This window comes from Myotis yumanensis, unplaced genomic scaffold, assembly GCF_028538775.1.
Source record: "Myotis yumanensis isolate MYYU_CA2020_CCGP unplaced genomic scaffold, mMyoYum1.0.hap1 SCAF_6, whole genome shotgun sequence".
Taxonomy (NCBI): Eukaryota; Metazoa; Chordata; class Mammalia; order Chiroptera; family Vespertilionidae; genus Myotis; species Myotis yumanensis.
The window spans coordinates 55,638,643-55,660,355 of record NW_027223757.1 but is presented as its reverse complement, the minus strand read 5'-3'; the positions used below and the strand labels follow the sequence as shown (position 1 = coordinate 55,660,355).

Genomic DNA, 21,713 nt, shown 5'->3' with positions numbered 1-21,713 from the left:
AGCTGACTTTTCCCTGGTCTTCAAAGGACTGAGGCATCTCTTTCAGGCCTCTTTCATAAGGACATTGATCCCATTCATGAAGACACTGTCCTTAATACCAAATCACCTGCCAAAAGCCTCACTTCCTAATTACCATCATGTTAAGATTTAGGATGTCAACATAAGGATTTGGCTAGGTGTTGGGAGGCACAAACATTCAGTCTGTAACAGTAAACTTCCTTGACTGTGTCTGCTTTTACATTAAACATCCCTCTGATCCTATGTTACAAACTAGTTATACAAGTTTAGATAGTAGTCCTATTCCATAGGAATGTCTTGAACATTTCTACTGGGTTGTCTTAACTGGTTAGAACACTAATAAATACTTCTCATCTAAAAGTTTTGAAAATGTATTTTGGGAGAAAAAAACACACACACACAAGAAACCAAACATCCTATATAATAAAGAGGTGATATGCAAATTGACCATCACTCCAATATACAAGATGCCGCCCCATGTGGTCAAAGATGGCCCGCAGGGGAGGGAGGGCAGTTGGGGGCGACCAGGCCTGCAGGGGAGGGCAGTTAGGGGAGACCAGGCCTGCAGGGGAGGACAGTTAGGGGCAATTGGGCCGGCAGGGGAGGAGTTAGTCATCAATCAGGCTGGCAGGGAAGTGGTTAGGGAGTGATCAGGCTGGCAGGCAGAAGCAGTTTGGGGCAATCAGGCAGACAGGTGAGTGGTTGGGAGCCAGCAGTCCTGGATTGTGAGAGGGATGTCCGACTGCCCGTTTAGGCCCAATCCTACCAGTATCGGGCTTAAACAGGCAGTCAGACATCCCTTGAGGGGTCCCTGATTGGAGAGGGTGCAGGCTGGGCTGAGGGACACACCCCCCGCACCCCCATGCACGAATTTCATGCACTGGGCTTCTAGTCTTGTTATAAATCCTCTGGGCAAGGGTAGGCAAACTTTTTTGCAAAGGGCCAGATAATAAATATGTTAGACTTTGAGGGCCACATAAGGACACCCATGTGAAAATTATCCTTAGCTCAAGGGCTTTATAGAAATAGGCATGGGCCAATTTGCCAGTCCTTCCATATAGTGTTACAGTGTTATTATTTTCCATTATTTGATAACCTTTGTTTTTCAGTGGATTCTTAGAAAATTAATTGCTGCCTAGTGATTTCCAGTATTCTGTGTATATTGACAATAAAAAAAAAACACCAATTTTAGCCAGTTGTTTATATTTTCTTCTATCAAGTCTCTCTTGATTTTTAAGGCAAAGAAATTTTGGTCCAAATTGGTAAGTGACTATAATGTATTAGTGACAGAGCCAGGACCAAAAGCTGTTTTCTGACTCCACGATTAATACTGTTCGTGTTACCATTATGATGGACATTTGTGTGACAGAATTTCTAAGCCCTGCCTCATAGCCCAGGAATTTTATGTGATGTTCTGTTTTTAATTCTAGTTGTAAGAAAATGATTTTGACAATCTCCTAAAGCTATAAAGAATATTTATAAAATTGTTAGATTTGCATTTTCTTATTCTTTTTAATGGGAATAAGAGTAATGAAGTAGCCTGAAGACAAGCAGCAGGAGAGAAGAAAAATCAACTAACTTGAAGAAGCCACATATAATTCTTCCCTTTTCCTTTTTTAGGTACCTCTAAAACAGGGCAGAAGTCTTATGGATTGGATTAGACTGACCAAAAGTGGAAAGGACTTAACAGGATTAAAAGGCAGGTTAATTGAAGTAACTGAAGAAGAACTTAAAAAACACAACAAAAAAGATGATTGTTGGATATGCATAAGAGGTAGGTGGTGTTTATGAAGTACTGCAAAAATGTTGGGTGGACCTTCCTGTTGTAATGCTTCCTGTTATTTGATTCACAAGTAGATAATAAAAATATGCCTTATGCTGGGCAATAAGTTATATAATTCCAAACTTGGGCAGTATTTCTTCCTTCTATACCTGTTTACATAGTATCCACACTATATTCTCTTTTAAAGAAAAGAAGTGTTTGCCAGGCAATTTAATACCAAAGTAGTAAAATTACTCTGTAACACCTAGTTTATAAAGAATAACGTTCCACCTTAGTGCTTTATAACAGAATTCTGTCAGAAAAGTGTCTCTGAGAATCTAAAGTATATCAGAAAGCCCATATTAAAGCCCAATCTTTAGTTCTCACTTGTAGCTGTCTTTATTATTTAATGTATATTTCTTAGCAATATTAGTTACCTGATTTTTCTAGCCTCTAGCAAATTAGAGGCTTCAAATTAGAAATGAGTGGATTAAAGAAGGTGAGCAGGAATATAAGAGGGTGGCTGGTAAAAGCAGACTTTATGGTATCTAACAACCTGACATGTAGATGGGAGCAAAATAATAAAAGGGCACAGAACTGTACAATAGGCCTCCATAGCAATGTCCTTGAGTCACTCAGATGTGGTTAAATATGTCCGCTATTCTCTATTGGAAGTGTGTCATTTATTGCTATTACCACAATTGCAAATTTTTTTTGTATAATTTAGGTGTATTTTTTTGTTGTATAATTTAGGTGTATTTTTGTTGTATAATTTAGGTGTATTAATTTTGTTGTATAATTTAGGTCAATTATACTAATTACACTAACCTATATGAAGGCAGGGACCATGTCAGTTTTACTCCTTTGTCCTTGGTGCCTGGAACATAGAAGTCATCAATATGTGTTTGTTGATTGAATGTAACTGATCATTCTTAAGAAGTTTGATTTCTTAAAGAGGTGTATGGTTGTCATAGTAGATTGGTGCTATGACAACTGGAAAGACACCAGTAGACACCAATTAGTTTGCTAGGAATGCCCAAACAAAATACCATAGACGGGGTATTTTGTTTGGGCATTGAAAACAACAGAAATTTGTTGTCTCAGTCTGGAGGCTAAAAGTCTGAGATCAAGCTGCTAGCAGGGTTGGTTTCCTTTGAGGAAGAAGAATCTGTTCTGTTACCTAGTTTCTGGTGGTCTGCTGCCAATCTTTGGAGTTTCTTGGCTTATAGAAGCATCACCCTGATCTCTGCCTTCATCTTCACATGGCATTCTCCTGTGTACTGTGTCCAGATTTTTAAAACTTTTTTTTTCTCATTACTCCTTGCCAGAGGATATTTTTTCCATTGTTTTTTTTTTTTTTTAGACAGAGAGTGGGAATGAGGGAGACAAGAAGGGGGAGAGAGAGAGAGAGAAAGAAACATCGATGTCAGAGGGAGACACATTGATTAGTTGCCTCCTACATGCACCCAGACTGGGGCTAGGGATCCAATCTGCAACCCAGGTACGTGCCCCTGACCAGGAATCGAACCAGGGATGCTTTGGTCCGCTGGCTGATGTTCTAACCACTGAGCAAAAACCGTCCAGGGCCAGATTTTCTGTTTTTATGAGAACACCAGCCTTCCTTATTTCATTAGGGATTTACCCTACTCCAGTATGACCTCATCTAGTTACATCTGCAATGACACTATATCCAAACAAGTTCACGTTGTGAAGTATTCATGGTTAGGACTTCAACATATGTATTTTGGGGTTGTACAATTCAACCCATAACAGAAATAATTAGAAGGTGAAATATTTTCAGTGGCAAAGAGGACGGAATTTTGCAGCAGGTGATGATATAACTCGTTCAAAGGCAGAAGAACAGCTGCTCTACTCTCCGAGGTTTCTCAGGGAAATGCAGTGTATAATACCAACAACTTGGAATGAGGATTCTGCCATGCAAACATTCCTTTTGTCATTTTATAGGGCTTTTAATACCCTCCTTGCCCTTCCGCTATGCTGCCTACCTATTTATCAGATGCGAGTAACTATCCAGTGATGGCGAACCTTTTGAGCTCGGCGTGTCAGCATTTTGAAAAACCCTCACTTAACTCTGGTGCCGTGTCACATATAGAAATTTTTTGATATTTGCAACCATAGTAAAACAAAGATTTATATTTTTGATATTTATTTTATATATTTAAATGCCATTTAACAAAGAAAAATCAACCAAAAAAATGAGTTCGCGTGTCACCTCTGACACGCGTGTCATAGGTTCACCATCACTGAACTATACAAAAGGACCTCCCCACCCTGCCTGTGTGTTTTCTGCTAGACTGGGTGAAGTGTGTATGTGGAGGGGAAGGAGGAGGGGATTCCGTTTTCCAGGAACATCTCAGCTGGCTCAGGCTGTAGGCATGTCTGAGCTCTGTTTCTTCAGTAGGAAGCCACTTCTCCAGAAAACTCATTTTTGTGAACCCCTCATATCCTAGTTATATCAGATAAAGGAGGTACTGTTGTAACATAGACATACTTTATTGTTCATTTGATGGAGTTAAAGGACTGGTTTGCTGTGTTCGAAAAGTAACATGTACTTTTACAGTTACTACTCCCAGTTACATATCTCCTTACTGGTCTGAATGCATGGCTCCTCTTCTGGTAAAGGTGTTGATTTCAGGATATATTTTTACAAGTTTTTGTTGGAGAATTTGTTCTGCTCTGTTAATAATAAAGCCTTTTTTTCCCCTCCTCTCGGAAGAATTTGGTTTTGTATTTTATCCAGAAACACTTATTCAATATAAGTCCTGCCCTTAGAGTTTCAATTCTAGTAGGAGAGGATAAGTGACTATTAGACAAGTCTGAGTGAAGTGCCATAAGAGGGCTGTAAAGAAAGTGGTATCAGATTGAAGAGAGGGAGGCATGTGGTTTAGGAAAACAAGAGACGCTTCGTGGGAGAGATGAACTTTGAAGTGATAGACAGGATTTCAACAGGAAACCAGGAGGAGGTACATCCAAATAGAGGGAAGGGTCTAACCAGCCGTGGGCAAACTATGGCCCGCGGGCTGGATCTAGCCCGTTTGAAATGAATAAAACTAAAAAAAAAAAAAAGACCGTACCCTTTTATGTAATGATGTTTACTTTGAATTTATATTAGTTCACACAAACACTCCATCCATGCTTTTGTTCCGGCCCTCTGGTCCAGTTTAAGAACCCATTGTGGCCCTCGAGTCAAAAAGTTTGCCCACCCCTGGTACAGACCCAGAAAAGTCTGAGATATGTGCTGGAGCTTAGGTTAACTGGTGGAGAATTATAAGAAAGAGGACTACAAAGGTGTGTTAGGTCAGGTTGTGGAGGACCTTGAAAGCCAGGCTGAGGAATGTGTTCTTAATTTAGACATCGCTGTAAGTTATGGGAGGTTTTTGAATGTGGGGACAGTGTGATCAGAGTGTGCCTTGGAAAGATCAGTTTGGTGGCGGTATGTCAGTTGAAATGCGACTAGGAAGGCATTTAGCTACGTATGGAAGTTCAGGTGGCAGTAGGTGAACCAGGATATTGACAAAGACAGTGGAGAGTTACAGGATGAACATGAGACAGATTACTGTAATTTCTAACAGGATCCTAAATGAAAGTAAAAGAAAGCACATGACTAAACGTAACTATCTTTTTCTTCTTAGCTTTTCTAATTTAAAATATTAATGATACCTTGAAGGGGGGATGTGTGCCAACTTAGCTTTACAGGTCAAAACTGTTTGGACCCAAGTTTTAATCAAAGCTGTAGAACAGAGAAGCAAAGTATTATAGTATCCTTTTTTTTTTTTTTTTTAAGTTTTAAATTCTTTATTTACTTTAACAACTGCCCCATTTTTAAATCAGGTCAAAATTCAGCTGACTGGGTTGTGGGAGGCACAGTTAGTCTCTTCAAGAAATAATTTTTATAGATATTTTGGGGACTTTTCTTTTTGGGGAGATACAGGAGTATTTCTGCCAGGTTGGGTCATGTTCATAAAAATGATGGTGTGAGAAGAGTACTTGGCTGGCAGCAGCCTTAAATGTATAAACTGTGGGCATTCTCTAAGGCAGGTAATATGGAGTTTCTAATTTGTTCACTCAGGTCTTAACGTTTTCTGTAAAGTTTGTAATTTCTTTACTGCAGTGGGAGTTAGATCATTAAGGGGATGGGCAGAGGAAAGATTGCTTTTTCAAAAACTTTGTTGAATTTCCTACTCATTCGTGCTTTTGTGGTTTTCTCCTTTATTGCTATTTCTCCCTCATAAGAACTAAAAGTGATTTACAAACATGTAAAGCTTTGAGCAAACATCGAAATTGCTCATATGTAAGAGTTCTATAGAACCTAGATCAGACTTTGTTTTTTCTGTAATATATTTTACTGTAGTATGTAGTCACTTTGGGTAATGATGTGTTAAGTTGTGAAATCATCATTGGCAGCATGGTGCAATCTTTGATCTTAATGAGGATGATAGGAAGTGTGGCCTGACCAGCAATCCATTTGAATAAATGGTATTTAGAAATAGTTGATTATAGTCCATAGACTGGTGGCCCTATTTTAAAAATCTAGTGGATCAATTCTCCAAATAGGATTTTATTTATAGCTTAGAAATGAACATGCTTTGATTTCTCTTAATGATTGTCATATACTAGTAAATTAGAGGTCTGCCTGTGACCCCTGACAAAGTGACTTTTAATGTGTCGGTATTTTCTTTTTTCCATAGTTTAAAAATCGTGGGAAATTGATTCTAAGAAGTAGTGTGTAGCTCTATTATACTTTATCACAGCTTCCTATTTTTACAGTACAATCCCCTTAATTCATCCATTTCTAATCTAATCCATATATTTTTCAGATTGCCTATTGTATTCCATTAATGCAGATAATCTAGTCTTTGTTGATTTGTTAGTTCTGTCTAACTGTTATCCAAGTCTTTTTGTTTTCTTTTACTCTGTCTTGATCTGTTTAACTGTCATTCAGTCTCTTACTTTTTTTTTCCCCCGATTCCTCTCTCTGTACCTCCCTTCCATTACTAAAAATCTAATAGAGTGAAAAAACTGTGGTCTTAGGGCCTTATGTAACACTGAGATGTTTGTCCGGCTGAACAAACTTCAGCCTGCATTTTGAAATTTTCGTTGTAGGGGAGTTTTGGATTATAAATTCAGTTTTAAAGAAAGATATGCGGTTATTCAAACTTTCTCTTGTTCTTGTGTCAGTTTTTTTATATTTTAGTGAATTTGTTAATTTCATCTGCTATTGATTATAGTGGCATAAAGTTGATTACAATATTCTCTTATTAACTCTTTATTGTATGTAGGTTCTATTGAGATATGCCCTCTTTTATTCCTGATATTGCTAATTTTTAGTTTCCCTCTTTTTTCCCCTCAATCTTACTAGAAGTTCACCAATTTTATTAACTTTTGGTTTTGATTTTTTCTGTTGCTTGTCCATTTTCTGTTTCACTGATTTCTAGTCTTATCATTATTAGGGAGATGGCTATTTTTTCCCCTGCAGCCATGGCATCATTATCTTTATGAAGATAACTTGGAATAACTCTCATTATATTTCTGGTGAATGTTTGAATTACTTGGTGGTGGCAAATTTAGTGTTGTGATTTTTAACCTCATTTATGTTTTTGCTTTTGCCATTATCCCTTCGCCAAAGTTTTTTTTCTCATTTGAACTTAGTATCCAGTCATACAATTTTCATTTTTTTAAAAATTAAAATCACATATATAGCTCAATTTCTCTATAAGGGGTGTCAGATCTGTGCTGTGTACTATTTTATTTTCATAACAAACCTGTGAGGTAGGTATTGTACTTCACAGATGAGGGTACTGAAGCTTGAGAATCCTTATTTTCCAAATGAGGAGACTGAAGCTGAGAGAGTATAACAGTGGGAACTCATAGATATAACTTGTAGAAACTCCAGTATAACCTGGTTTAACTAGAAAACAAAGATTGACTACAAAGTGGCAGGTAGAGCTAACTTGAGGTGAAGGTTGGTGCAGGGGTTCAGATAGTGTCCCAGGACCTGTTTTCACACCATCTTGTAGTTTCCTTTCTGGGATTGCTCCATTTTAGGACTCACTCTTTATAGCAGCAAGATGGATGCAGCAAATCTCCCTCTAGTTATTGTCAGGTTCTATTCAGTTTATCTAATAGGTAAAATAAAAGTCTTGGAATTGGCTCCGATTGACATAGTTTTGATCATGTTCATATTGCTGTAACAATAATTCTGTTTAGGAGCAAATGATGTACTTAATCACGTAAACCTAGGCCACAGATTTCATCCTATAGCCTAGTTGGGACCACACTGGAGCACACATGGCTCCTTGAAAAAACTGTGACCTTGTTGCTGGAAGGGGAGTGGATGCTGGTGGAGAAAATATTGATGAGAGTAAAGTAACTTGTTGAAGACATAGTAATGAGAATGGAACCTCCATTTTAACCTATGCAGCCTGATTCTGAGCTGTTATGGTTAAACTATACCATATTCAACTTCTAGATTTACTCCTGGTTTAGCATTTACTTTGAGTGCCATATGTAAATTCATTCATTAAGAAATTAGCATGAGGTGCATATTACTTGTTCTTCTCATGTGCTAATTAACATTGCTAATTACAGGATATCCTTCACTCATACAGGATATCCTTCTGAGACAGTTTTTAATTTTAGTAATTTAGTGAAACGTAGCTTTTTTTGTGACTTTGTGTATAGTTGTCATTCATAAAAAATAGAAAAGATAGATTTTAACTTTTTCTCTATCTTAGTTCATTTATTTAATCAATATTTCTGAGAGTCTATTATGTGTCATGTATTGTACCAGGTTCTGGGGTGGGTAACATGGAAATTTAAAACAGAGGTGGCCCCTGATCTTATGTAATTTCCAATCTGAAGGGGAACATACAGTATTAATCAAGTCTGCTGTGTATTGTAAAGGAGAGAATGCTGTGCTGAGTGAAGACTGCTGAAGACTGAGCCTAGATACTCTATATAATAAAAGCCTAATATGCTGAGTGCCTGGTCATCCGGTCATCTGTTCAGCCAAAGAGTAATATGCTAATGATATGCTAAGGCCACTCAACCGCTCGCTATGGCGTGCACTGACCACCAGGGGGCAGATAGTTGACTGGTAGACCAGTCGTTATGATGTGCACTTACCACCAGGGGGCAGATGCTCTGACTGGTAGGTTAGCTTGCTACTGGGTTCTGGCCGATCGGAACTGAGTGAGACAGGCCAGACATGCCCTGGAGCCCTCTTGCAGCCTCTCCCCGGCTGGCCAACCTCCCGTGTCCCTCCCTGGCCCCAGTCATGCATCAGTGGAGTCCCTTGGCTTGGCCTGTGCCCTCTCACAATCCAGGGCCCCTTGGGGGATGTTAGAGAGCCAATTTCGGCCTAATTCTGCAGGCATAAAAGGCTAATATGCAAATTGACTGAACGGCAGAATGACCAGTCACTATGATTCGCACTGACCACCAGAGGGCAGATGCTCAACGCAGGAGCTGCCCCTGGTGGTCAGTGCACTTCCACAGGGGAGCACTGCTCAGCCAGAAGCTGGGCTCACAGCTGGTGAGTGCAGTGGCGGTGGCGGGAGCCTCTCCCGCCTCCGTGGCAGCACTAAGGATGTTTGACTGATGGCCATCAGTCGAACATCCCGAGGGCTCCCGGACTTCAAGAGGGCGCAGGTCGGGCTGAAGGATCCCCCCGCCCAAGTGCACGAATTTCATGCACCAGGCCTCTAGTGAAGGATAAATGGGAAGTAACTAGACCAGTGGTTCTCAACCTGTGGGTCGTGACCCCTTTGGCGGTTAAACGACCCTTTCACAGGGGTCGCCTAAGACCATCCTGCATATCTGATATTTACATTACGATTCATAACAGTAGCAACATAACAGTTATGAAGTAGCAACGAAAATAATTTTATGGTTGGGTCACAACATGAGGAACTGTATTTAAAGGGCCAGAAGGTTGAGAACCACTGAACTAGACAAAGAGGAATAGAAACAATATTCCAGGCTCCTGGAAAAAGCATGTGCAAAAGCTGGGTGGTGTGATTGTATGAGAGAGAGGGAGAGAGAACACTCCATGTCTGTGAACATAAGGAACATAAAGCTAGTGATGTCTGTGTTTTTTTTTTCTTTTTTCTTGCATCAGAAAGATGTACTCCTTTCAAAGACTCCATTCCTAAGACACTCTTTCCTAAGTGGTAGTTCTTTTATGTTCTCTTAATCTCTCCAGCTTCCTCTATGATTTTGGGCAGTTGGTTGCTCATCCTACATTGTTTAACATCCTCAGTTCTTTCTTTCTTCCAACAGCTTCTTTCAGTCTCCTCATCTTTGAAAACCTGACTCTGGTCCTCTCTGACTTTGCTTTCTTCCTCAGCATTTATTGTAGGACCTCTGTTAGAAAACCTATAACATTTTTTGGCCACTTTTTATATTTCTGTCTTTCCATTTGACTTCAAATTAATATGCTGCTTCTCTCCCTAACCCTAGCACCTATCACAGGGCATGACTCATGGTTAGTGGTCAATAAATGTTCTTTGAATCATGTAAAATACTTTAAAACTACATTATAGTAAGGATATCTTAATGATTTCACAAATAAGTAACCAGTTGAGGAACTTTCATATTTGCTATTTCCAGATTATTGGTTCCTGGAGTTAAGTTATATACAAGTTCCCTAATCAGAAACATTATTTCTGGATAATTTTCTAATATGTATTAATGGCCATTTTTTTTTTTTAATATATTTTATTGATTTTTTACAGAGAGGAAGGGAGAGAGATAGAGAGCCAGAAACATCGATGAGAGAGAAACATCGATCAGCTGCCTCCTGCACATCTCCTACTGGGGATGTGCCCGCAACCCAGGTACATGCCCTTGACCGGAATCGAACCCGGGACCCCTCAGTCCGCAGGCCGACGCTCTATCCACCGAGCCAAACCGGTTTCGGCAATGGCCATTTTTTTTGAGCCTCATTTTAGAATGTGAGCTGTAGCCTGAAGGGATCATATGTTCTATTTCCTTTGTACAGCTTCATATTTCCTTTTTGGGGAGTTTGCATGCTGTGGGGATTGGGTAAATATTTAAGATTGCTTAAGGGCCATTTTGTCATTAAATATTTTTAACTAAACTTTGTATTTTGAAAAAAGTTTCAGACTTACAAAAAAGAGTGATGCAGTGAACTCCATAAACCCTTCACCTGCCTGGATTACCCATTATTGATAAAATCTTCATTATATTTTGATGAATTCATTTTATTTACATTGTTAATGTATTCTTCATACCTCTTTGTCTTCATTTTAGTAGTCATTTTAAGTTTATGATATACATTTTTACTTACCAGTCTATCGTCAAATAATAATATACCATCTCACATGTAGTATAAGAACCTTATCATATACTTCTATTTCACCCTCCTATGTCTTGTACTATTATTCATTTTACTTCTACATGTTATAAATCCCACAACATGTTATCATTTTTGCTTTAGACCAGTGGTTCTCAACCTTCCTAATGCCATGACCCTTAAATACAGTTCCTCATGTTGTGGTGACCCCAATTTCATTGTTACAAATTGAACATAATTAAAGCATAGTGATTAATCACAAAACAATATGTAATTATATTTGTGTTTTCTGATGGTCTTAGCGACCCCTGTGAAAGGGTCGTTCGACCCCCAAAGGGGTTGTGACCCACAGGTTGAGAACCGCTGCTTTAGACAGTCACCTTTTAAAGCAGGGGTCCTCAAACTTTTTAAACAGGGGGCCAGTTCACTGTCCCTCAGACCGTTGGAGGGCTGGACTATAGTTTAAAAAAAAACTATGAACAAATTCCTATGCACACTGCACATATCTTATTTTGAAGTAAAAAAACAAAACGGGAACAAATACAATATTTGTATTTGCATGTGGCCCGAGGACTGTTGTTTGAGGACCCCTGTTTTAAAGAGATTAACATAATAAATGGTGCAAGGGATGACTCTCAACCATCGGAGCCACACCGGCTGGACCTGATATCATGTTTTTTATTTTTAGTATTTTCATTAGACTCTTTTTTTATAGTTTTTATCTCTGCTGAACTTTCCCATCTGTAAAATGTCATTCACATTTTCAGATAGTCTTTTAAGATATTAATTATAGTTATTTTAATGTCGCTATCTGATAGTTCTAACTTTGCAGCATCTCTATTGTATTGCTTTTTCTCTCTTGACATGGGTTGTTTTATCTTTTGTAAAAATGCATCTTATAATTTTTTATTGAGTGTCACACATTGCATATCTATGAATGGTAAAATTTATACTCAGAAATAGGTATACTTTTTCTGGCAGACAATTAAGTTGATTTAGTCTAGTTCAGTGATGGCGAACCTATGACACCCGTATCAGAGGTGACATGCGAACTCACTTTTTTGGTTGATTTTTCTTTGTTAAATGGCATTTAAATATATAAAATAAATATCAAAAATATAAGTCTTTGTTTTACTATGGTTGCAAATATCAAAAAATTTCTATATGTGACACGGCACCAGAGTTAAGTTAGGGTTTTTCAAAATGCTGACACGCCGAGCTCAAAAGGTTCGCTATCACTAGTCTAGTTAGTTGTTGAGCTGGGTTTGGTGTTTATTGTTGCTGTTGATATCATCAGTGCACCACAGACTTCAAATTCCTTCAACAGTGGGTTATTGCTATCTTGTTTTTTGCATGGATCCAGCACTGCTAGAGGATTTTTCTCATTTTTCCTGCTCTATTCTTAGCTTACAGCTTGCTCTACGTACCTGGATAGGTTCTCTCTCTATGCTCTTGCTCCTCTCCCAGTGGCAGACTGCTTTTGCTTGTTACTTGGGACAAGAGTTGGGGCAGAAGGGGTTTTGCAGTTTGTCTTAGGCAGGTCCTGTGCACTTGAGCCCCAGGGGCTGAGTTTTCTTAGTACTTTTGTCACTTCCCCAGTGGCCATGTTCTCTGTCTCCTACTCAGGGCACAGGATAATTTAAACAGAATGTGATAAAGGTCGCTGAGCACTTCAGAAGGTCATCTGGGCATAATTACCAAAGATCATCTTATGTGACCTTATTAGTATTAGGAAAGACAATAAATTAAAAGGAAATTTACCAGTAAAAGCATTAAAAATTAACCAACATTCTGAGCAGTTACATTCTGAAGGAAGTTGATCAGATTGAAAGGTAATGACACCAGATGGAAGTTAAGATCTTTAGGAAATGGTAAATATGTGAGTAAAGAGACAAGATTACTTTTTTCCCTTTTAAAAAATGCATGACTGTTTAAAGCAAAAATTGTAACATTGTATTGTGACATTATATAAAGTATAGGGATAGAGAGTGGTAAATTGTCCTTATATTAAATGTGAAGGGATATACAATTTTAACCTAAGTAAACTAAATAACGTTAAGTATATATATATTATAATCCCTAGGACAGCCACTTAAAGTATAACACAAAGAGGTATAGATAACCACCAATAATATGAAATTCTGAAAAATATTAGTTTAACTCAAAAGAAGTCAGGGAAATAAAGGAACAGAGACACAAACAGAAAATTTGCAGGGTTGGGGTGGGGAAGAAAACTTGGGGTTGGGGAAAGAAACTAATAAAATTGTAGCTCTAAATTCAGAAAGAATGTTTATGCCTGACAAAGTTTCAGAATATATGAAGCAAACATTAACAGAATTGCAAGATAATTAAAATGCACAATCATTCTTGCATATTTTAACACCCTCTCTTAGCAGTTAGAAGAACTAAAAAAAACACCAGTAGACCTAAAATAGTAATATGCAGTTTCTTCACCGAACACCAGATGGCACAGTAGTCACATTGCTTGCAAAAATGGATGTGTACCTGAACATAGTGACATATGCAGTTCTTTTATTATGCAAACATACCTTTTTCCTCCATTTATTTTAGTGCCAAAAAAATGAACAATGGTAATTAATGAAATAAACAGAAATACTGCAATATGGTGCCATAATACTTGGCACATACATAATAGGCATTAAATAATTTTTTTTTGGAATGAATATAATGTGGGGCTTTGAAGTTAAATCTGTGATTAAATTTTGAAACAAAAATTATTTATTTTAAAATCTAATTATAAAAATACTGCTTTTACTTAGAGCAGTAGTTCTCATACTTTTTGGTTTTAAGCTCTCTGTACTCTTTTAAAAATTATTGTGGGCCCCAAAGAGCTTTGTGATGGCTCTTTATGATGGAGCTATTGATATTTACCTTTCAGAAATGAAAAAATTAAGAAATGCAAAGAATATTTTAAAGTTAAAAATAAGCTCCCTGTGTTATAAATAATACATATTTGTGAAAAATAACTACATTTTACAAAAAAATTTAGTGAGAAATTTGGTATTATTTTACATTTTGGCAGATACTTTTACTATATTGCTTAATAGATGACCACAGTAGTCTCATGTCACCTTTTGTATTTCATCTTATACACCTGTGAAAGAATGAGATTTAAAAAAAAAAAATTCGGATAGCATCTTCATAATATTACCAAAAAGTTTTGGTCTGGGACCACCCAAAGAGTCTTGAGCTCCCTCAGGAGCCCCTGGACCATGCTTTAGACTCTGACTTACAAAATAGCACAAAGGAAAAAAGAAAAATTATTGGTGAGTATATGGCCTAAATCATGGAGATGCAGGTCACTCCTTGGTGGAGGGCTATTAGGTTCCTGTGTATGGTTGCCTAACCTGAAAAATTGTGGGAGCCTCAAATGGGGGATAGATTAAATAGGTAAGTACAAAATGTCACTTAAGTCTAACATTGTACTGTCTCACATAGAGCTGGGGATTGAGAATAAGTTGGAGCATGCTGTAATCCAGTTCTGAGTTCAGTTATCTGAGAAATGTGGTGTGACTCAGGTTCTGTTGGTGGGAAAAGGCATTTTCTCCTATGCAGAGTTGGAGTAGTGCCTGAAAAAGAGCTCTTTGAAATTAGAATGTTCACATGTTGCTGCTGAGAATGGAAAACAGTCTGGCAGTTCCTCAGTAGGTTCAACATAGATAGCTATGTGACCCAACAAATTCACTTCTAAATGTATACTCAAAAGAAATAAAAATGTATGTCCACACAAAAACTCATACATGAATGTTCATAGCAGTATTATTTATAACTAGAGGCCCGGTGCACAAATTCGTGCACTAGTGGGGTCCCTCGGCCTGACCTGTGGGATCCGGCCGAAACCGGCTCTCTGACATTCTCCGAGGGGTCCTGGATTGCGAGAGGGTGCAGGCCAGGCCAAGGGACCCCACCGGTGCATGATCGGGGCGGGGGAGGGATGCGGGAGCTTAGCCAGCCAGGGAGGGACCGCGGGAGGGCTCCAGGGCATGTCCGGCCTGTCTCGCTCAGTCCTGATCAGCCGGACCCCAACAGCAATCTAACCTACCGGTCGAAGCATCATAGCGAGCAGTTGAGTGGCTTTAGCATATCATTAGCGTATTATGCTTTGATAGGTTGAATGGCCGACCGGTCGACCAGACACTTAGCATATTAGGCTTTTATTATATAGGATAGCCCCAAAGTGGAAACAATGTAGATGTTCATGAACTGATGAATGAATAAACACAATGTGGCATGTCCATCCATGGAATGTTATTCAGCCATTAAAAGAAATGAAGCATTGATACATGTAAAACATGGATTAACTTTGAAAATATTATACTGAGTAAAAGAAGGCAAACACAAAAGACCACATACTATATGTTTCCATTTGTACAAAATGCCAAAAATATGCAATCTGAAGAGGGAGAAAGTACATTTGCAGTTACCTAGGGCTGGGGAAGGTGGGAGGGATGCTAAATGAATGTTTCTGCATAACTGTTGTACTATCTGTTGTGGTCAATGGCCCCTACAGAGGGACTCATAATTCTTCACAATATCAATAGTAAATGCTCAAAGGGAGTTTCTGTCTTTTAAAGAACTAATGAATCTCTCTTTTTTTGTGGTTTGTTTGCTTGGCTCCTTGTAATGCTTTTTAAGATTGGATAATGAGACCACTGTTACTAGTATCTCTTTTTGGCTTTGGCTGCTAGAAAGTTCAGGACTACTAACAATCATAGTAACATTGTTAACTAGGTTAAGCGACTAGTGTATTTTCTTTTCTTTTACATGTTTTGGTGTGGGTTCTTTAAATTTTGCACACAAATGTAAGTATTTTATTGTAAGATGCCTGTGGTCTTTATCAGTAGCAGTTAGGATTTAAATTACAACAAATATAAAAAGTATATGTGAAAAACTAGAGGCAGCAGCTGCCAAGATAGAAAAGAGCTCTTTCTATGTAAAATAGCGACTTTAGTTTTTAGGCATAAAAGCAATATTGATCCTTAACTAGGTTTTTAAACAAACAGTGAGCTTGCACTCCTAGACACCGGTACTGTTGAAGCAGATTCTAGATGACAGTCTGTCTATAGATTTTGTAGAGGTGAATCCTGTACTGGATGAGAGGTCAGACTTAAGACTATCATTCTGTGATTGAATTGGCAGTGTAAGTTTCTGACTATACAAAGCACTGAGTGGTAATTTTAAAGTGGGTAATTTTTATTCTAAGAATTTATTTGACAGCTCAAAGTTTCAAACATATAATACAAAAGAGATAATTTAGTGTGAAACTATTAAAACAGGTACTACTAGTGCATTGCCTAAAGAACTCAGTATAGTGATTGTTCTGAATGTATGTTTTCAGTTGCATAGCACCTCTGCTAGGATGAATTAGTATTAAGTGTACCCCTGAATATTGATTGCTAGGGCATTTAAAAATTATGTATTTAAACATTAGAGTATATGTTCCTAACAGAACTGTTGTATTTTAACTTTAATAAGTTGCTGCTGCCCCTTCTTCCCCTCTCTTTCTCCTTCTTCCCCTCCCCCTCTCCTTCCTCCTCCTCCTCCTCCTTCTTCCTCCTTTTAAAAAAATACCATTTTCCCTAGTTTCATTGAGATGTAATTGAAAATAACATTGTATAAATTTATTGTTTGGTGAAACTAAGTTGCTCTTCTTAGCATTAGTCAGTCCTTTTACTGGATCTACTCCTGGTTAAAGTTTAAAAAACAAAATATAAAACAAAATAAAGTATTAGCAAAGAGGAGATAGCTAGATAGACAGATAGACAGACAATAGACTGACTCCCTAAATCTCCCTCTGCTACTAAAGGTCCCGTATAAATGGATCTAAAAGCACCATTCATGATGTTTCATGAATCTATTTCTGCCTGTTTTTGTTCTTAATGTCATTATTAGGATTTGGGTTTTGCCGAATTGATAGCTTAACATCAAATTGAGATGTTCCAATTTGATGGGTCCATAAATACTATTTATTTATATTGTTGTGCATATCTGCCACACCTGTGCCATTAGAGCTATAGGAAGAATTTAATTGTGTCATTGCAAAGTTTAGAGAATTGCAAAATTCGTTTCTAAACACCAGGTGATAGGAAGCAAAAAGCTTGCACAGGAGAGATGGCTGTCTAAAAGCCATGTGTAGTACAAATACTAGTAGATTACAATAAAGCGTGAAGGAAAAGCATAAAATTAAGTTCCTTGTGTTCCTTTTCTTCTGCCACATTCAGGGGTCCAGGTTTTAGGAAATGTTAGGAAATTTGTTAGGAAATGATTTTGAAAAGGAAAAAAGGAAGGAGACCTTAAGAGGGAGGATAGAGCCTCTGGGCCAGTGGAAATGTACCAGTTGCATTAAGGAGCAGGGTTTAAGACTCATAATCAGCAAATCACCGACACTGCCAGGTGTGGTTGGATCTAACAGTCTTAATTCCTTATAGCAGGGGTCCTCAAACTACGGCCCGCGGGCCACATGCAAATACAAATATTGTATTTTTCCCGTTTTGTTTTGTTTACTTCAAAATAAGATATGTGCAGTGTGCATAGGAATTTGTTCATAGTTTTTTTTAAACTATAGTCCGGCCCTCCATCGGTCTGAGGGACAGTGAACTGGCCCCCTGTTTAAAAAGTTTGAGGACCCCTGCCTTATAGTGAGGGATTTTATCCTTCCTAGTTTTGTCCTTTTGAAGAGGATGGGAAGTTCTTTAGGTTTGTGTCTTAGTCTATCAGAAAGGAAAGGAAGATTATGAAAGGATAAGTGTCAGTCTAAAGAGTTTAGGAAGCAGAGAACACATGTGGGACATTGCAGCCTTTATATGCTAATCATTGGTAGATAGTAAAGCTACCCGTTTATCCTCCTGCTGGTTGCTGAAGCACATGAAACTCTGTCCCAGAAGGTTAGATGATCATGTGTTGCAGATACCATGTTCCTGAGAACTCAAACTCTAGTCAAGGTTTGGTGGCAGAGAACGTTCAGAATTCTTTTGTTTGGAAGGGGGTTCTCTGTTTTAAAAAGTCTGTTGGGAATAATCTTGATCCTAATCCTTACCTCCAACATTTGTGGTCTTTGGATTTTGGAAAGGTGGACAGCAGGAGAAAGGAAGGACTCCACCAGTTCTTTCTTTTTTAGACTTATTTTGAGGACTGCTGGGAGATTTTGCGAATTTACTTCTTTTTGTTGCCTAAATTGCATTTGAGCAATTCTATGAAGACATCCTGACTGGTTGGTTATTTTCTAAAATTAAATTGGTAGAAAAACTGTAGTTATTTTCTTGGGTCTGAAATCCAAATTTTTCTTTTCTTCCAAGGTTATTATATAGAATGAACATTTTAAGTTATCCAGGGTTATTTAAATTCCAGAGAGTCATCATATAGGAGGGACAAGTCCTAGATATAAGAAAACCAGTTGTTCTCATTGCACTTGTTAGGTGTCTATAGGGCTGGATTTGCCTATTATTGTATCTGGTTTTCACGTAAAGGATTAAAAAGCAACTCACTTCCCTGGTAAGGCTATTAATTGAGCTGATCTCTAGTTGTTGTTTCCTATTCCTTTTTCTGAAAAGATAAAACTATAGTTAAAGATATGACTAGATGAAATGAATATTTTGGGAAGATAAAAGGATTATTAAGTTCTAAACAAGAAAAGAATCTTTGTTCCTTGGGCAGCTGCAGAAAAGAATTATACTTGCTTTCCTAGAGCATGCCTAAGTGGCCTGGTCACATTGCTCTGCCTTTCCTGAGATGATCAGACACGTGGATGAGAGTTCAATTCTTTTTTTCATCAGATTCTTCAACAAGGGCAGTAGAAGATGATATAGTGGAAATATGAGGGAGGGAGAGAGAGAAAAAGAGAGAGAGGGGAGGAGGGGAGAGAGAAGGAAGAGGAGAGGGAAGAGAGATCTTGAAAGCAGAGGCATGACTGTCTTTGCTCTGGACAGTCTTTTCAGGGATGTTTGCATGGCTAACAACCTTGAATAGTAGTAGAGTTAGTGTCTTCCTCTAACATGTTTGCTTACTGCTAAGTATAGTATTGTCTCCCTCTAGAACAAAGGGCAGGCACACTTACTGCCCATTCATTACAAAGATTCAAGTTTCCTAAGCTCAGAGTTTCTTTCCTGTTCTGCAACACATTGAGTATACAGGTGTTATCTGGCCCTCTTCACATAGAAGAGGGGAATTGGGAATTGGGGTTTAGGGGACTGTGCACATGCTGCTATTCTAGCTGCAGGTAGTGATGTGAGTATTAAACTGTCCCATGTCTATGACCTAGTAGTCTCATGTTTTCTTATAGGACCCATGAAATTTCAGGCTAACTTACTAGCTTCTAAGTATGGTGAAATCTCAGACCCTTTATATTCTTAGTACTTGAGCATAATAAATAGGATGTATTTTGAAAGATTTATTGGAACTTATATTTGTAATTTGTACAAGTTTTAAGAAGTTCATTTAGGATATTATTTCTCCTTGCTTTGACACAGGGTTTGTTTATAATGTTAGCCCATATATGGAGTATCATCCTGGTGGAGAAGATGAATTAATGAAAGCAGCAGGCTCAGATGGAACAGACCTTTTTGATCAGGTAAGATACTGAAAGTCATCATAGTATTACAATGGAAAAGTACTCAGAGATTTAGCAGTGTGATAGTTGTAGGAAAAAAATAAAATAGTTGCATAAATTTCAGATATAAGTAACAATAGTTCATTTAGGTTGCCTTTGAGTTATTTTACTAAACTTTTAAAGATGATTTCAAATCTGTGTCTAGGAATCTACTCTTTTATAAAAACAATTTTTAAAAATATGTTCTTACTAATTTTTAGAGAGAGAGGGAAGGAGAGGGAGAGAGATAGAAATATCAATGAGAGAGAAACATGGATCAGCTGTCTCCTGCACGCCCCCCACGGGGGATCAAGCTTACAACCTGGGCATGTGCCCTGACCAGGACTGGCGACCTCTTGGTGCATGGGTCGATGCTCAACCACTGAAGCACACTGGCTGAACTAGCCGTCTGCTCTTAAGTGCTTATTGCCTCTGTTGGCAGTTGTTTACTCAGTTTTGATCACTTTTAATAATGATTATGACTGAGTTATGGGAGGCAGTGATGATGAGAGGAAAGCAGAGATAGTGCTTTACACATTATTGGATGCTCCAAAAATAGTTGGTAAATGAAATTTTAATTTATGTTAATAAATGAGTGTCTATTTATAATTACATATATTTTCTTTACATATTTTCTATTTTAGTGTATACTTATTTTCTCAGGAACATACATAAAGATTCTGACATCAGAAGTATTTGACCTGATTATTTTGGTGATTATATAGTATTTTATCAAATAATATTATAATTTTCCTATACTGGTCTTTTACAATTGGACATTTAGGATGTTTCCAATATTTTGATGATATAAATAGTGCTGTGATGAGTATCCTGGTACTTGTATCTTTGTGTATATAGACAAATGCAAATATTTTCTCAAGTAAATTTAAAATTAATGAAAGAGATGCATACTTTAAGGCTTTTATTGTATGTATATTGGGAAGGTACCCTTCAGAAAAGCTGTTTAAATTAAATTCCCACTATAAGTCTGACAACAAATACCCTAATTCGTTTTCCTTAAGTGACAGTCTTATTGTGTTCCTTTTCAAGAAAATGTCTATCAGATATTTGCCTGAATAAAGCTTGTTTATAGGTCATTCTTTTTCTCCTAAGCCAGGAACAGCCTTTCAAGAAGAAAACTCACTTCAGTTTGCAAATCAAACAATTGCCTAAGGGATTTTCCGCAGGGCCACCATCTTACCTTGCAGTAGAAGTGCTTTTGAGGACTTCCATTTTGTCACACGGAATATAGAAAAGATTTGTACTCAAGGGTTGAGATTTAAGAAATTTAATAATATTTTCTACTTCCTGAAAGATGTTAAATGAAACCACGGGTCTGGTGAAGAATATAATGATTGAAATCACTACCTTAATTTATGCTAAGATGAAAGCAGCTTTATCCACCATTGCAGTTTTGACATTAGTGCCAAAGTTAACACAATGAAAAAGGCAATTTTTTGTATATTTTGAAACTAATCGAGACCTCATGGATATCTGAAAGGGCATCAGGAACCTCCAGGGGTCTATGGACAACACGTTGAGAACATTGTTACCCTATGTATGCTACCTTTCCATCACTCCCTTATTGGCAAATAATCTGCTTCTTCATTTTTCAGAGCAGTGTAAAAATGTTTTAGTTTTGTTCAGAATAAAATCAGAGCATCTCATGGAGTTAGTCATGTTGCTTTTCTGTCATTCCTATCCCATACCAGGTTCATCGTTGGGTCAATTATGAATCCATGCTGAAAGAATGCCTGGTCGGCAGGATGGCAGTGAAACCTGCTGTTCCCAAAGGTATGTGGTGCCAGTGCTGAGCTGGCATTGATGTGTGACACACATGTACTTTTTTTAACTTGGATTTCAACAAATAGATTTAAATAAATCACTATATTGTTCTTATTTTCACGGCTGCTATAAAGGTTTTACTTTAGTTCTTCTTTAAAATAAAACAATGACTAACCTTTCCTCTGTAGTCAGGGATTATTCATCAT

At 37.8% G+C, this 21,713-nt stretch overlaps 1 protein-coding gene across 3 annotated transcripts in view; it reads left to right on the top strand.

The window, feature by feature from the left end:
• CYB5R4 (cytochrome b5 reductase 4) overlaps window positions 1-21,713 on the top strand; it is a 70,583-nt gene that overhangs the window by 4,019 nt on the left and 44,851 nt on the right. For all 3 annotated transcript variants that reach the window (XM_070418159.1, XM_070418158.1, XM_070418160.1), the window contains exons 2-4: window positions 1,639-1,792; window positions 19,604-19,704; window positions 21,435-21,516. In XM_070418159.1, coding sequence (XP_070274260.1) covers window positions 1,639-1,792; window positions 19,604-19,704; window positions 21,435-21,516 — 337 coding nt within the window. The remainder of the gene's footprint in view (window positions 1-1,638; window positions 1,793-19,603; window positions 19,705-21,434; window positions 21,517-21,713) is intronic.